Below are 17,048 nucleotides of genomic sequence, written 5' to 3' on the forward strand. Positions count from 1 at the left end.
TGACTTCTGTGATGGTTATTTTTTGTCTGTCAAATTGACTACATGTGGACTTAACTAAACCAGGGTAAATCCATGAGCGATTGTCCTTGATCAAATTATTTGAAGTGGGAAGAACCCACTTTTGATATGGGAAGATCCACCTCCTACCTGGGCCACACCTTCTGCTGGCAGCCTGTATAAGGGACACGGAAGAAGGAAGTTCCTGCTTACTGCCTGCTTGCTTTCACTCTCTCTCACAAGTTTATTTCTTCACTGGCATTGAAGCCCACGTCTTTGGGATTTTGACATACTGAAGACCAGCTGAGACATCCAGTTTTGTGAACCGAACAATTACTGGATACTTGGGCTTTCTACTGGTAGGCAGCCATTGTTGGACTGGCTAGATCATAGCCTGTAAGCCACTGTAATAAATTTTATTCATATATATTCATATATATATATCTTCAGATATATATTCCTATATATACTCATTTTATAAATTGTGTTTCTATAGAGAACCCTAAGCAATACAACTTCTTAGTATTACAATCTCTGTTTTCATTTTCTTTAATTTCTTTTAGTTCTGTTCTGTCATTTTCAGTCTGCAAGCTGTCAGTCTCTTGGTTAGGTTTATTCCTGAGTATTTCTGTCTCTGGAATACTTATAGGAAGTAGAATTGTTTTGTTAATTTTCTTTTTAGTTTGTTCATTGCTACTTTATAATAGAAACTGCTTGTCTTTGATTTTTGTGTAGTAGATCTTTGCTAAATTCTTTATTCTAACAGGTTTTGGATATGTTTTGGTTTTCTACCTGTTAAGATCGTATCATGTGTAAACATAATTTTCCTTGTGACTTTGCCCATTGGCTGCCTTCCCTCTCAGCCCTTTTTGTCTTTCCTGTTGTCCCTGGTCCATTCCTCCTTTGCTCTCTAGCTAAAGTACAAGTGACAAACAGCTGTGTGCTTTGTCCCTGTTCTTGGGGAGAAAGCTGTTGGGGATGGAGTTAGCTGTGGTTTCTTCATTGGTTCGTTTCTGATTTAGAGTGTGTTTATCATGAAAAGGGATGTTGAATATTGCCATATACTCTGTTAAGTTGATGTGATATGTTATATTAGTTTTTTTTTATGTTAAACTATCCTTAAATTTCAGCAGTAAATTCCAGTTGGTCAGGACTTAACCATTTTAGTCTACTGCTAAATTATCTTTGCTGGTAATTCATTTCAGGTTCTTGGTTTCTTTCTATCTGAATAAATGAAGGCTCACAGATGACTTCATGAATGAATCCATGATGTACCATAAACTGTATTCTACTCTGATGTTTGGGGAAATATGTAAGTGATAAGATACTTTACATTAATCACAACCCCTCAGAGATCTGAGAAGGAATTACCTTAATATGTAGAAAGTACAGAGACATAGCTTCCAAATCTTTTATAGTTTGTAGAGATAGCTGGTTGCCTGGATAATCTGTGGTATCTCTAAAATGTTGGAGCATCTATCCATCTGTGGAGAAGAAACATGTTCCCCAGAAGCTTACTTTGTAGTTAGAGGAGAATAACATATGATCAGCTATAAGGACACGGTATGTCCAGTGTTAGAGCACCATGTGTTAGCGGAGACAGTTACTAAGAGTGCTGTTATACTTTATGCAGGACGCTCTAGGGAAAGCTGGAGATAGCTAGGCACAAGGGGGATCTGTACGTGTATTTGGAGGCAGAACTTGAGGACAGAATACCTGGAGCATGGCTAAAGAACAACAGAAAGGCTAAACTAAAGTAAGTAATGAGTAAAGTGGTTTGAAGTTTATTACTGAGTATACCAGAAGTAAACTGAGCGTGAGCTTTAGGATAGTCACTGCTTTCATACTTCATATGATTTTATGCAACAAATTTCCAGTTAAATTAATAAGTTAATAAGCTAGTAAAATTTAATAATTTAAAATAGCATTCTGTGATTTAAATTAGTTTTTGTTCTTTTAAGTAAGAAAACATACAAAAAAAGAGTCAAATGCAGAAGGTGTCGTTTTGGATTAACTTGTGGATTTTCTCTAAAGGCTACACGTTAAACTCTAATCTCCTAGCACCTGGAGTATGGCCTTATTGAGAGAGGCCTTTACAGATGTCATCACATTAAAGTAGATTATCAGAGTGGGTCTGATAAGTTGTGGCTGGTGGGTTTTGAAGTGTGGAAGTTTGTTCAACCCTTTCCACACCTTGTGCATTCCTAAGATCTGTGACACAATGCATTTGTTTTTGCTTTTGTTTGTTTGAAGCTACCTAGTCTGGAAGACTTGGTTGTAGCAGTCCTAGGTTACTAATGTCAGAAGTCAGTTAACCCTGTTTCTCCTGATTGTTTCCCCAGACTTAAACAAGGGTAAGAGGTTGGTAGGAAAGCTTCTGATTGTTTTATTGTGTGTCGTTAGTCTGTAAAGTAGGTTATGGAAATGTGGGTGAGAGCATAGTGAGTGGTCAGAGCTGACACATTAAGTAGGACTCGACTTCAGGAGAGTTGTGAGCTTATAACTCTTAGACGGTGCCATGTACTTCTTTAGAGATAAAAGTTTGATTTCTCAACTTTGACTAGAATTGTAAGATTGATCCTCTCCCCCATTTTGATAAATTCTGTAGTTAACTTGATGTATTTTTAGAAAAAAATAACTGTTGCCACTTGGTGGCACTACATGGCTTAAAAATGAGTTAGATTGTCATGTTAACTGTATGCTGCTACACATGAGTACATTCAGGGAAGAAACTAAGATGAGAAACTTGATGTTGTGTTTGATTCTGATTTATAAATAATTACTGGTACCCTAAAGTAAGGTTTATGAAAATGCCATAAAATATAAAGTCCAAGCCTAGGCTTAGTTTAGTGGGTAGGGAAGTGTGCAGGTCTTCTACAGGAAACCTCCGTTAGTTCAGATGCTGTCTGTCATCTAGCCTTAAGTCTCTTTCTTAGTCTAAATATAAAAAAATAACTTTAGTATTAGAAACCTCTTTCAAGTTTTTTTTTTTATTAGCAGTATTTTTTAAGGTGAGCATTTTATATTTTCTTATGAATCTAAGAAACAGTTGTGTTTAGGTAATCAAGGTACACATATTTGGAAAACAAAGATAATTAAATATTCTTAATTAAGTCTCCCTACAGCATATTGAGGGATCCAACAATAATTTCTAAAATATTTTATGCATTTTTATTTGTCATGTACAAAGTGTAGTTGAAGTGTAAGAAGTGAATTGTGTTTCCAGATGCACAGCTCTAGTAAAGGACTGCACACAATGCACACACACGGATACAGTGCACAGACTGTTAGGACACAGATGCACAGCTCTAGTAAAGGACTGCACACAATGCACACACACGGATACAGTGCACAGACTGTTAGGACACAGCTCGTTGACCACAGGTCATGGGACAGATGCCACCAGCCTGGGGTACCCCATGACTACGTTCCCAGTCACTAGGCCTTTCTTTCAGAGTAGCCTTGCCTAGCTTTCATGTAAATAGAATTATATAGTATTTTGTCTCAACAGTATGTTGGGGAAGTCAGGAGTAGTGGTCCACTTTTACTTCTTAATTAGTGGGTTTTTTTTTAAAAAACTACAGAACCTTTGGATTGAGTTATTCTTTTTTTTGTTGTTTTTGTTTTTGCTTTTCGAGACAGGGTTTCTCTGTATAGCCCTGGCTGTCCTGGAACTCACTCTGTAGACCAGGCTGGCCTGGAACTCAGAAATCCACCTGCCTCTGCCTCCCAAGTGCTGGGAATAAAGGCGTGCGCCACCACCGCCCGGCTGGATTGAGTTATTCTGTTGAACATGCTGCAGAGTGTGCTGTTTGTTGGATTGTTGGTGCGTGAAGGCTGGAATTGGATGTAAAATAAGAACTGTTCCCCAGTGTATGGTCTTACCAGCTGTCTGTAGTGACTCCCCAGTTCCTTACCAGTGCTGGGCACTCCATCTCTTTAATTCTAGTGTATACACTAGTATCTATTAGTGTATATACTGGGTAAATATATATATACTGGGTACTGCACAAGTACTCAGAGAGGCCAAAAGAGGTGACTGGTCTCCTGGAGCTGGAGTTAATAAACAGCTGTGAGCTGCCCTGTGTGGGTGCTGGGAACTAGATTCAGACACTCGGCAGGAGCACCGTACACTGAGGCATTTCTCCAGACCTCTTTGCTTGTGTGCTTGTGTGATAGTTACAATTAATCTTCTCTTTTCTCCTCATTAGGATCCTCCACTCCTTTATGAGTGTGCTTACTTCTAGATAGAAACTGATAGTTACACTTATGACAAAAACATACCCAAAGCCTACTTAGGCCAGACTTTGTCTTGCTGTCTTGTGAAACAGAGGCCTTCATTCTAGTGTAGTCCAGTAGGTCTTCATTTTGCTTTCTAGGCAGTGTTTCTTGTGTTGTGTTTCTTTCCTGTTCTAAGAATGTGAAGATCTGTAGTGTCTTATGTTGTACAATGGTGGTTCTCAACTGCAGGCAGTTCTCTTCTCTTTGGTCCCACATCTCTGCTTTGGCACTGCTTTCACAAGCAAATGGATAGAATACTTTGGCATCCCGTATACTGGGTTAGGGATGCTACCAGGAGTATACAGTCTACCACATGCTAAGCATCTCCAGTACACAGAGAACAGTCATCTAGCCAACACCATTGGCAATATGGTTGGAAAACTAGCCTAGGAGCTTTACTGTTTGGCTAGAATTGATTTTTACAAACTGTGTCACCATTTCATATGAATATACGTTTTTTATGTATTAAAAATGACGTGCTGTTTATGTGTTACTTTGTCATAAAAAAGGTGATTGCACCTACACACATGGACTTGTTCCTCTTTCTCTGTTTTACCTTTGGTCAGCTTACTCTGGTATCAGTGCCCCAGTGCCTTGACTTATGTAACATGTAAGTCTGTATACAAGAAGTACAAGCGCTCTCTGTTGTTTGCACTTCCAGCAATGTTTGTTATATGTTAGGTTTTATAAAATTAAATGTATTTTTTAATGTGATATAGAATCAGTATCTTCATGATATGGTCTTAAGTTTTTCAGTTTTTATGAATGTTATCTTGGTTTAAGTCAGTGAGTCTCAAATTATTTGTTGACCCTTTCTAAAACTCTGATTTGTCTAAATGAGTCTATCAGTGTCTCTTCACCTCAGTGCAGTTATCTAGGAGCAGGCCAGGTATCATGGGGGCATTTATGCCTCACAGATGCTTAGCGACATAGCCACCCTTACCCTGCTCACCAAGTGTGACAGTCCAGGGTGTTCCCAGGCAGTTGAGAATGATAGCTGTTGTATTTGAATGTGAGCAGAAGGTATATAAACACTTAAGATAGTATTTCAAAACATGTTTGCATGTATAATGAAGTTTTATAAAATACACTTTCTGGTAGAAATTTAGTGAGACTAGCATTACTTTACATATAAGAAATCTCTTAAATGTCTTAATTGAAGACCTGTATTCTTATACCTGCCTTTTTTTTTTTAATATGTTGGGATGTCACAAGTCATCCAGCCTCTGGAAAATTCCATTATACACTTAGGAGAAAGGAGAGTAAAAAAGGCAAGGAAGGTGTTAGTATGAAAATTGCTTTAATTTTGAGGACTCCTGTGCAGAGCCTCAGGGATCCCCAGTGGTTCTCAGAGCACACTTTTGAGATTTACCCTTGAGGATTACAACTGCATTCTTGTCTGTAAGATTTTAATTTAATTAAGTCATTTTAATCTTTTTAGAGAATGCAGAGATCTAAAATACTTGAATACCACTTGTATTCTCTTTCCTCTTTTACTCAGTTTTGTATTACAGTCATCTTTAATTCCACAGTCATTCATTTCTCTTTATCCAGCTTTTGTGCTGCTGTAACAGAATATCCCAGATTGGTTCATTTATGAGGAACAGAGGTCTCTTTGGCAGCATAGACTAGGAAGGCCAGAACTCAGGTTGCTCCTGTTGAGTGCCTTCTTGAGGTGCAGCTGAAGTATCACATGGGCAATTGGGAGAGCAGAACCCTGACACCACCCCCCACCCCCAATAACTCATCCCAAGACAACTCTCCTCACAGCTTAATTATCTCTTCATGCCTGCCTCCCAATCCTATTGTCTGACACATGAACTGAGGGGAGACACTTTGCCCTTGAGCTCTCTGCCCACTGCTCCTCCTGTTACTGGTATTGTTTGCGCTAGGCTGCTAGTTCTTTGTCCTGGCTTCTGTTGTTGCTGTTGAGTGCTCTCCAGTCAGAAAGACTTGGCAAAGCACAACTGAAAAAGTTTTTCCCTTGTTCCAACTAGAAAAACCATGCACTGTGGGACACCTTTTTAATTTAATTTTACAAAGAACCCATTATGTGACTTGGGGATTGTCTGGGTGGTTTTGGAGAGATTTAGGAAACAAAAATTTCTTTCACATTGCTAGATATTGACAGAATGTACCACATTTTATGAGTGTTCTCTTTAAAAATTGAAAGAATTCACATGATATACAATTAACAATTTTTAGTGTATGGTTCTTTGATGTACGGTGTATTTGCATTTGTAGGTAAGCATCAGCTTGTATGGTTTGAGTCATTTGGTCGCGTCATAAAATACACAGCCTATTACATGACCATTTGCAATTCTCCCTTTCATCTTCACTTGGTGTGTTACTTCTGTCTCTGATGACCTTTTATAATTAGCTACTTACTTGAGGTTGAATAGCATTCTTTTGGCTTTTGTAAATACAAGCTGTACATAGTTCAGTGTAAGTTTTCCCTGTGAGTACTGGCTCCAGGTTTACTGTAAGTACTGGAAAACAAATCTCTCTGAACACAAATTCTCATTTTTGCTGAGATTATCGATTATCTAAATGTTAAACAACTGAACCACGCTCTTTCATTCAGCCATTTCCGAATCTCCTAACTTTCTTTCTGCAGATGGACACTTCACTTTCTCATCATTCATGTGTGAGAGTCTCTGACTCACATCTGTCTCTATACTGGTTGTTTTTAGTGTAGTGTTTGTTAAAGCTAAGGATCTTATGGGTAAGAAGCATTTATCTTTTTGAGGCTTTGATTTTTGCTTCCTCAGTGACCATAAAATGAAACATTTATTCATTGGCTTGTTGGCTATTTGTAGACCTTCTTTAAACAGACAATTTGATCAAGTCTGTTGTTTGTCCTTTTTGTTAATCTGTTTATATATCTTTACTATTTAACATTTATCTAATACATTTAATGCCCTTTGATAAAAAGGTTTTTCATTCATTCATTCATTCATTCATTCATTCATTCATTCAAGATGAGTTTCTCTGTGTAGCTATTCTGGAACTTGCTTTGTAGCCCAGACTATCCTTGAACTCAGATCTGTCTACCTCTGCCTCCTAAGTGTTCGGATTAAAAGTAAGCACCACTATGCCCTACATAGGTCCTTTATATTGATAAAGTCCATATTAGTTTTTTCCTCCACCTATACTTTTGATGCCAAAGAATCCATATTTCATGCCATCTTCTAGGAGTTTTTTGCAAATTGGACTCTTATATTCAGAATCCTTTTTTTGTTTTGTTTGCTTGTTTTTGTTTTTAGAGACATGAGTTCACTGAATACCGCTATTGGCCTAAAACTCACTGTGTAGACCAGGCTGGCCAAAGACTCATAGAGATCCTCCTACCTCTTCTCTGAGTGCCAGGTATTCAGAGTGTTGACCAGTTTTGTTTTAATATCTGATGGCTCAAAAGACAGTTCTTTTCATGTTCAGTGTTTTTAATACCTTGGTGAAAATGAGTTTGCCACGGATGGTTGATGTATTGTTTGATTTCTGGACTCTGAGATAGATTCCATCAGTCTGCATCCTGCCTCTCTACCATTGCCACTTATCTACTGTAGCTTTGTAGCAACCTGAAATCAGAATGACTTGGCTTGTCTTTTTTAATACTAGTTTTGCTATTTAAGGGCTTTTTGAAATTTCACATGAATTAAAGATGAGTTGAAAGGGGAACATTTTTATAAAACCTTTAGGATTTTTAAATTTACAAAATATTTGTATTGGTTATTTGATACATTACATATACATATGTAATGCGTTTTGATCATAGTGACCTCCTCCTCTCAACTCCTAGATCCACCCTTACTGAGTTTGGTTTGTGCTGTCCATCTATTCAAGAGTGTGACGACATGTATTTACCATATCAACCTACCAGAGGCCACCTGCTTAAAAAAAAAAAAATAACTTGACTGTCTTCACGGAAGCCATCATTTGTCAAGAGCTCCTCAGCTCAAATGCTGCCTGGCTTGTCTTGTACAGGCCACACTCAGGTAGCCAGCTGCTGAGAGTTGATGATTGTGGCAGTCCTGACCAGAGGACAGTGTGTTGCTCTGATGGTCCTTCCTGGCCCCCAGCTCTTAGACTTCCCTCTCTCCCTGACTCTTGGCAGGACTGGGTGGTAGTGCAGGTGTTCTGTCTGGCTGAGTGTGCATGCTAACCTCGTCCACTGTATAAGCATCTCTGGTTGGCTCTGAGATCTGTTCTAATTTGTGGGTATTTAGAGGACAGTTTGATATTATGTCCATCTAGCAAAACGACAGTAGTTAGGATCTCCCCTAACCGTGAGTTCTTGGTCAGATTTACAGAACCTGATGAGTATTTCCCAGTACATACAGCACTGCTGAATTTCTGATCTCTGAGTTTTAAGTCTAAGACCAGGGAGTAGTAAGATAACTGTGTAGGAAAGGAGTTGGTGAGGTAGTTCAGTGAGTAAATGTGCTTGCTACCAGCTAAAGATCTCACTTCTGTCCCTAGGGCCACATGGTGGAAGGACAGATAGGGCTCCTGTGAGTTCTGTCACCTGCACATGTGTTTTGTGAGCAGCACAGAGACTCCTTGAAGTCTCACCTTGAGCTATTTTCAATGAAAGCAAGACTATGTCTAATCTGCCTATGTACGACATTTGTTTATGTTTCATGCTATGCCCCCATTACACTTCGGCATTTTTGTAGTCCTCTACATGTGTTCACCATTTGGCCTTGGGATTCTTAAAGTGTTCACGGTCAGAGGCAGGCAGCTCTGTGGTTTTCCTGTGTTCCTCACTTAGCACCGAGTTCTCTCTTACTGCCTGAGGGCCATCATATCAGTGTGTTACAGTTGTTATTAAAAGATTGTTTCCAATAGTCTTGAAATTACAGGGTGTTTAAGGTCCTGTAGTTAAATTCTCCTCTTAGTTTCAAACAGTGTTGCTGGTTAGTGATGCAGTTAAATTAAATTGAATTAACACGTATCATACATACTGGAAAGGATCCCGTTACTCGATCTTCAACCTCTAGTTCTGGTCTCCAGTGTTTCTGGCAAATAGCTACCTGCTGAGCTGTTTGAGTTGCTTGTTAGGTAAGACAGCCATCTTCAGTATCAAGGTTCCTGTTCCTTACGTTTCTTAATTTTAAGGTGAAATTTTATCCTTATAATCTGAACATATTGACTATGTGTTCTGCTTTCTATGACAAGCTTTCAATAGTTTATAGATTATTAACCCTGTGGGTTGTAAAGCTAAGCATACTAACTTGCTTCTTTGCTTTATCAGATGACATGGTAGTTAGTGTTAGCCTCTATTTTTGTAAGTAGTTTATTTTTTATAGTATTTCCAATCAGTGTGACACCCCATCCACATTAAGATACTACCCGGTTGATAGGATTATGTAGTAATACTTTGTCTTCTGGGTGAGAATTGGCTTTGTATGTTGTTGCATTGTGTATAGTACTTACAGGCTTAAATACGAAAGTGACTTACATGTAGTTGATTGGGATTTGTTTTGCAGTTGACAGTTTGTGAATGATTTTCTCTCTTTGACCCAGTCTCATACCTTACTAGCTGAAGTTGTCATGTGTTCTAACGATAATGTAAATGAACATAGGGTTTGTTAAAACCTGACTAGAACTCAGCTAGTGGGCAACATCATAATTTATTTATAGCAGTGTAATACAATTAACTAATGAACTTAGAATGAGGACAAAATTATACTACATTTTATGTGAAATTATACTATATGACAAAGGTTGGCATTATGTAATAAGTATCTACAAAATGTTAACCTACTTGCAATAAATACAATTAATAATGTACATAAAAGAATGAAATTAAGATAATTTTTATCAAAAAAGAATTATTCATGAACAGAAAGTGGACAGCATAGATTTGATGACAAGAAGGTTGTATCTAATCTGAATTACTGAGTGACCTAGGAAGCTTGCTCAGAGGGATTACAGAATAATTATGTTAATATGCAATTATCACCTCATTTCTTCTGTAGTAACCTCAAGATGCAGTGTAGTGAGGGTGTTATAGCAAGTGCTGATAGTTTGCAAAAATACTGATGTTTGAGATTTCTGAGACAATAAGACTAGCTTGAGGCGTGTAAGTGATGGTCTGTCATCTTGAAGACAGACCTGACCTCTGTGCTGTGTAGCGCTCACTGTGTATGACTAGAGGCAGCTATAGCTGCAGAACTCATTATGCTTCTAGAAGCTGCAGTGCGCTTTATGTAGATTTTAAACCCCCATTTGCAGCTTTTAAAAAAAAGTGTATGCATTTTTTAAAGAACATGTTTAAATTCAGTTAAGAGGAAGATTCTGTGGTTCTATGATTATCGAAGGATTTTAATAGTGCTATCTAAACAGTATTTTAAAGAATCTTAAGTAGTACTTTGAATTAATCAAATTCAAGTTCTCTTAAACATTGAAAAATTTTAAAACATTATACCATTATAGTATGTTTAAAATTTGTTAGCTTCTGTTATATTTATTTTTAAAATACATTTTTAATGATTTATTTTTTATGTACTTTGGCTTTTGCTTGCATGTTTCTCTGTGTGAGGGCATTGGATCCCTTGGAACTGGAGTTACAAATAGTTGTAAGCTGCCATATGGGTGCTGGGAATTGAACCTGGGCCCTCTGGAATAAAGCTTATTGAGCTATCCCTTTAGCCCTGGTTAGCTTCCTTAAATTCACTGAGTAATACTTACCTACAAATATGTTTCTTTTGTTACAGCAACAAACTGGTGTGAGTGCCTCAGCTGTATGTGCTTGTCTATATAGAGGTAGTCGAAACTGAAAAATGTTAAATTAGTTTATAAGGCAAATGCTTTTTTATCTGGATGAACACAGTCCTCTTTTAATCCAAGGAAGTAGATGAAAATTATAGATTATTCATAATGTAATGATATAGATCATTCATAATGTAATGATGTATTGTTTTTCATTGTGCCCTGAAATTTGTATAAAATACTTGAAGCATTTTATAGTCAGAATGTATTAGGAAAATTAAACCCAGAAAAAAAAATGTTAGCTATTTGTAAACACCAACTTGCAGACTCCATTTTTTACGGCATGTTTTCCATTTGATGAAATAAATTGCCATTTTCAATGGTCTAAGAAAGCCTTATAATTTCTCCTGAGTAGAGAAGATTACGAATTAGTGGATAGTTAGTCACATTTCATTATGTGGACATGAAGAAAAACTGGCTGGTAAAGACCTGATTTCATGTTTCAGCAGTGTGATTTAGTTTCCTTTGTTTACTATAGATACGTTTTGTGGACCAAATAGGTTTTACACATGTATTTTTAATATGTTTTTGGGCAAAATGGCTTGGTGTCTTCTGAATGTGAAGTTAGGAGATCTTATTAAGCTATTCTGGTAACAAGGATGCAGCCTTCAAATCAACATGATATTCTCCTAGTTTGTCACCCTGCTGTTCAGGGGGCACCAGTGAAGTTGCTTTAAATGGAAGACGTCTGTTCATCCTTCAACCTCTAACACCAGAACAGATGGGTAGAACACAGAACATGGAAGGCTTTACCTCTGAGGTGGTAACAGTGAAGCCACTCATTAACACTGAATTTACCACTTCGTTAGCAACGCTGCTTCCTGTTGAGAAAAGCTAATACAGGCTTCAAATTGACTGAGCATATATTTGACTACCTCTGTGATTATAATAAATAGAAACAGAAAGTGTCTTTCAGGCTAGTTAAAAACCTGTCATCCATCACAGCGTTATGAGGTTGTTAGTACTGAGGCGGGCTACTGCTTTCCTGAACTTGGCCTGAAATACCAGGGTTTGGTACCAGGACAACATCAGCCCCACTGTCTCCTCACACATGTTTATGTGCTGCCCATTTTTAACTTGGGTTTGTGATGTAGACTCCTGCTGGGTGCTACATTAGCACCATTTTGGGGTGATACGTTGAATATGATCTTACTGGAAGTCTATTTTTATTACTGTGGAAGTTTGCCAGCTTCCAAGCAGAATTTTAAAATGTGTGAGGGAAGGAATAATGATTGTTGGTATAAATAATGCCAGGGAAAGAGCTTTATGATAACGTGTTTGTAATCTTTGATGCACTTATTAAGCATTTTGTTGAAAGAAGAATGTGTTTCTGTAAGTTATGAAATGAGACATAGTTATTCACATCCTTTCTTTTTGTTTCTGGAGTTAATGTTTTACAGAACATGAAATTTGTACTCCAAGTGAAAATTATTTAAAATATCTTAATTTCTGAATTGAATTTTAGAGCCCTACTGTCTTAAATAATATTGTTCACTATACAAATTAAAAATACTGCAAAGATAATGTGAAGGATATATTTTTATCTTCAAAGCAGAAACTAAGTCTGTCCTGTCCTTACTAAGCACTGTCTAGCCAAGAGCTTAGTAAGCACAGAGAGCATGAGTGAGCTGTGCTTGCATCCGCTGAAGTTACACCAGTGCATGTTAGGCACCATTGCAGTTGCTGACTCAAGAGTCCAGAACCATGGTTGTAGCATTTGTATTCCAATGGAACGTTGAGATTTAAAGATTGAAAGTTCTTTTTCTTTTGATTTTGCAGTTACAGTTTTACTTATTTAACACTTAGCCCTTTATTCAACAAATGCTGCCTCGCACCTTTGCCTCATGGTTCAGCAAAACCTGATGGTGACCAGGTTGTGTCTCTTTCCTTTAAAGAGTCAAGCGGTTGCAGTGCAGTGTCTACTTTTCTAAAGAGCCTCGTGGAAGAGTGAGCGCCCTGTGAGGTAGGGGAGTGATGGTTGCCTCACAGGGCAGCCTCATATGGCTCCTCTCCTCCTCATATGGCTCCTTTCTTTTAAGATTCTTTTGTCTTCTTACAACAGATCAATATATGATCAAAAGCACTTTGCCATGTTAATCTACATTATGTATGAAATACACTATTTATGACATAAGAAAGTTCTAGGCCTCTACACTACTGTTAGATTCTAGGCTTCTACACTACTGTTAGATATAGATCAGAAATGCTGAGAGTTTGGGATCTCAGAGTATGAAATTTTAATATAAAATTTTAACATTAGTAACTTATAATTAAGAATAACTTGGATAAAGAATGACTAGAACATTATGAATAAGGCAGTTTTGTAGAATTTTGATAGAACACTATCTTGAGCAAAACAGTTTTAAATATTTTAGAAGTAAAAATTACTATTTATATGTAAGTAAGCCAGTGATGTTGATTGCAATTACTATAACTGACCCACATTGTTTACCCTGAAGTGTTTTGTTACCTTTTTTTCAGGAATGAGCTTCAGGTGATAAAATAGTTTTTCTTTACAACATTTGATAATTTCAGTTCTTCCACTGTATGGAGTAATTATCCTTCGGAAATCTGTTCAAGCCAGAGAATTCTTTTTATTATAAAATTATGCATGATATTTTAAACTTTTTTCAGTGTGTAATGCATTCATTTATATTGTATATAAATATATGCTGTATTTCCTTAGGCAGTTTGTATATGTATGATACTTAATTTCTAGAAAGCACAAGTAGCAGTATTTGCTTCAAAAATATTTTTAAAGTGGTTCTTTTTTTTAAGTGTTTTCTATTTCCTATAAAGTTATTAATATCTCAATATATAAAGAGTAGAAAATAAACCAGTGAAAATGTATACTTCCAATTTTCCATACATTCCAATAGCATTTCTTTGAAGCAAATCTAAATTTTTGTTTTCCATTTTCTAGACTAAATGTGTTACATGATCTTGCCAACAATATGGATGATTTGAAGATAAACACCGACGTTACTGGTGCTAAAGAAGAACTTGAAGATGACAAGACTTTCATCTCTGAGAAAGACAGTGGAGTTCTTAAACCAAAAGATTGTCAGACATCATTTCAGAAAAATAGTTCATTGACTCTATCTGAAGAATCGTTAGAGGATCCATCAGAGAAACCCTTAAGTGGAGGCCAGTCTGCTTTGTTCATCCCTGCCGGCACTCCTGCTGTTCCTAGTGAGAACTTTACCTTGCCCACAGGAGCTGTTGTTAATGGACCAGTCTCACGCTCCTCCTCAACAAAGACTTCCAGTATGAATGAAGGTAGTGTTTCATTAACCACTGGACAGCCCACAGATCAGCTAACAACAGAATCTTGCTCCACTTTGAAGGCAGCAGCTGATCATCAGCTGTCTACACCACAAAAAGCAAGTCAACACCAAGTTCTGTTTTTGTTATCAGATGTAGCACATACAAAGAATCCAACCCATTCCATTAAAAAAGTACCTACCTCTGCTTTAGTTGGTTGTGATGTTCAGAATTCACTAGGGAATAGCATGAAGTCAGAGAGCACTTTACTAAGTCAAGCAGAGGTGGGTCAGGGTGATGACACAGTGGTCAGAGATGACTGTGTCAACGCGGTAGCAGTGATTTCCTCAGGTACAGACGAATTTAGGTCAGAAAATGATACAAACTGGGATCCCCAAAAAGAGTTCATTCAGTTTCTTATGACTAGTGAAGAGACAGTGGACAAACCCCCAGCTCGTTCTAAAGTAGTAGGTCTAGACAAAAAGAGAAAGAGAAAGATGGATGTGAGCAAGATCACTCGCTACACAGAGGACTGCTTCAGTGACTCAGGCTGTGCACCTGGGAAATCCAAAGTTCTACAAGTCGACTTTCTAGGGCAAAGTAAGGAGATACAAACAGTAGACTCACAGAACTACACGTTATCAAAAGTGAAACCCGAGTCAGCTGATGGAGACTTGGAGTCTGCGGACAGCTTTCAGCATCTAGTTTATAACTCAGATAAATGTGGAAAAGATAATTCACCTGTTCATACTCGCACTTTAATTTCAAATACCTTAAAAAAGAAATGTGAAGAGAGTGATTCTGAGTCACCTGTTACTTTCAGTACTGAAGAGCCATCATTCTACCCCTGTACAAAGTGCAATGTGAATTTTAGGGAGAAAAAGCATCTCCACAGGCATATGATGTATCATTTAGATGGGAATAGTCACTTTCGCCACCTTAATGTCCCCAGGCCATATGCTTGTAGAGAATGTGGACGAACATTTCGAGATCGAAATTCACTGCTGAAACATATGATCATTCACCAGGAAAGACGGCAGAAGCTGATGGAAGAAATCCGGGAATTGAAAGAGCTCCAGGATGAAGGCCGAAGTGCTCGACTACAGTGCCCTCAGTGTGTGTTTGGTACCAATTGCCCCAAGACATTTGTGCAACACGCTAAAACCCATGAGAAGGACAAAAGGTACTACTGCTGTGAGGAGTGTAACTTCATGGCAGTGACCGAGAGTGAGCTGGAGTGCCATCGGGGCACCGCCCATGGAGCAGCAGTCAAGTGTCCTGTCGTCACTTCAGAAGTCACCCAGAGGAAAACACAAAAAAAGACTTCGATGAAAGACTCTGTTATAGGATCATCCAAAAAACCAGCTACATACCTATGTAAGATGTGTCCCTTCACTACTTCAGGCAGAAGTATTCTGAAGAAGCACATGGAGTATTTGCATTCCCCATCGTGTGGCGATTCCTTTGGCAGTCCTCTTGGACTTGACAAAAGAAAAAGTGACAGCCTTGAGGAGCCTGTAGATGTCGAGAGCACCAAGTCATTAGCTAAACAGCAGTCAAGTACGTTTCCAAAGAACTCTGCTTTAAAACAGGATGCTAAACGGACATTTGGATCGAGCTCACAGTCAAGTAATTTTTCAAAATTTCAGAAGCGGCCACATAGAATACAAAAAGCCCGGAAAAGCATTGCCCAATCTGGTGTAAATACATGTAATCAAAACAAGTCTCCTAACAAGAATGTTACGGTTAAAAGCAGCACTGACCAAAACCCAAAGTATTTCCACCAGGCCCCAAGAGAAAAACCTAACGCCAAGGCAGACGGTTATTTATATAGCCACAAGTATGACCACTACCGGACGATCAGAAAATCAGGTGAATCATACCCACTTCCTTTCAAAAAAGAGGTTAATTCATTAAACTCTTTACATCTGTTTTCATCAAGTAATTCTCATAATAATTTTATTTCAGACCCTCATAACTCAGACACCAAAAGGCCAGAAAACGAGAAAGACTACAAGCGTATAGCTGTAAAAAGAGTAATTAAGGCTTCACAGAAGGAGAGCTCTGGTGCGGAGGACTTAGATAGCTACCCCGACTTCCTGCATAAAATGACTGTTGTGGTTCTGCAAAAGCTTCATTCTGATAAGAAAGATAGTTACGAAACAGAAGATGACAGCTCTTGGGATAATGTTGAGCTAGGTGACTACACTACACAGGCCATGGAAGAGGAAGCCTACAGTGACCTTAGTCAAGAACATGTAAACTTATTGCCCCTGTTTAAAAGCAAGATGGAAGGCCAGGGCCCTGGAGACAGTGCTGCCCTGAGTTACGATCAGAATGATGGCTTCTACTTTGAGTATTATGAAGACGGTGGCACTAACAGCTTCTTACAGGATATGCATGATCCTCAGCATCTGGAAAATGCAGAAATGCCTTTGTCAAAGCATAGTTCTGTTTTTCATTGGACTGATTTGTCTCTTGAGAAGAAGTCATGTCCTTATTGCCCAGCAACATTTGAAACTGGTGTTGGGCTGTCAAATCACGTCCGAGGACATCTTCACAGAGCAGGATTAAGCTATGAAGCCCGTCATGTTGTATCACCAGAACAAATAGCCACAAGTGACAAGATGCAGCATTTCAAAAGAACTGGTACAGGGACACCTGTGAAACGAGTTAGAAAAGGTAAGTTCACTCTGGAGATAGGTGGGGCCTAATAAATCTGTTCAGATTCA

General features: G+C 38.1%; 1 protein-coding gene across 30 annotated transcripts in view; it reads left to right on the plus strand.

The window, feature by feature from the left end:
• The window catches only part of Znf644 (zinc finger protein 644), a 66,763-nt gene that overhangs the window by 30,550 nt on the left and 19,165 nt on the right, over nt 1-17,048 (plus strand). For 17 of the 30 annotated variants that reach the window (XM_076937810.1, XM_076937817.1, XM_076937812.1 and 14 more), the window contains one exon: nt 13,976-16,998. The exons of 7 other annotated variants lie outside the window; for them this stretch is intronic. In XM_076937810.1, coding sequence (XP_076793925.1) covers nt 13,976-16,998 — 3,023 coding nt within the window. Of the gene's footprint in view, nt 1-1,202; nt 1,310-1,732; nt 1,754-13,975; nt 16,999-17,048 lie in introns of those variants that run through there. 6 more of the 30 variants (XM_076937827.1, XM_076937819.1, XM_076937826.1 and 3 more) reach the window with 3 other exon arrangements.

The sequence above is a fragment of the Arvicanthis niloticus genome, chromosome 7 (genome assembly GCF_011762505.2).
Source record: "Arvicanthis niloticus isolate mArvNil1 chromosome 7, mArvNil1.pat.X, whole genome shotgun sequence".
In the NCBI taxonomy this organism is placed as follows: domain Eukaryota; kingdom Metazoa; phylum Chordata; class Mammalia; order Rodentia; family Muridae; genus Arvicanthis; species Arvicanthis niloticus.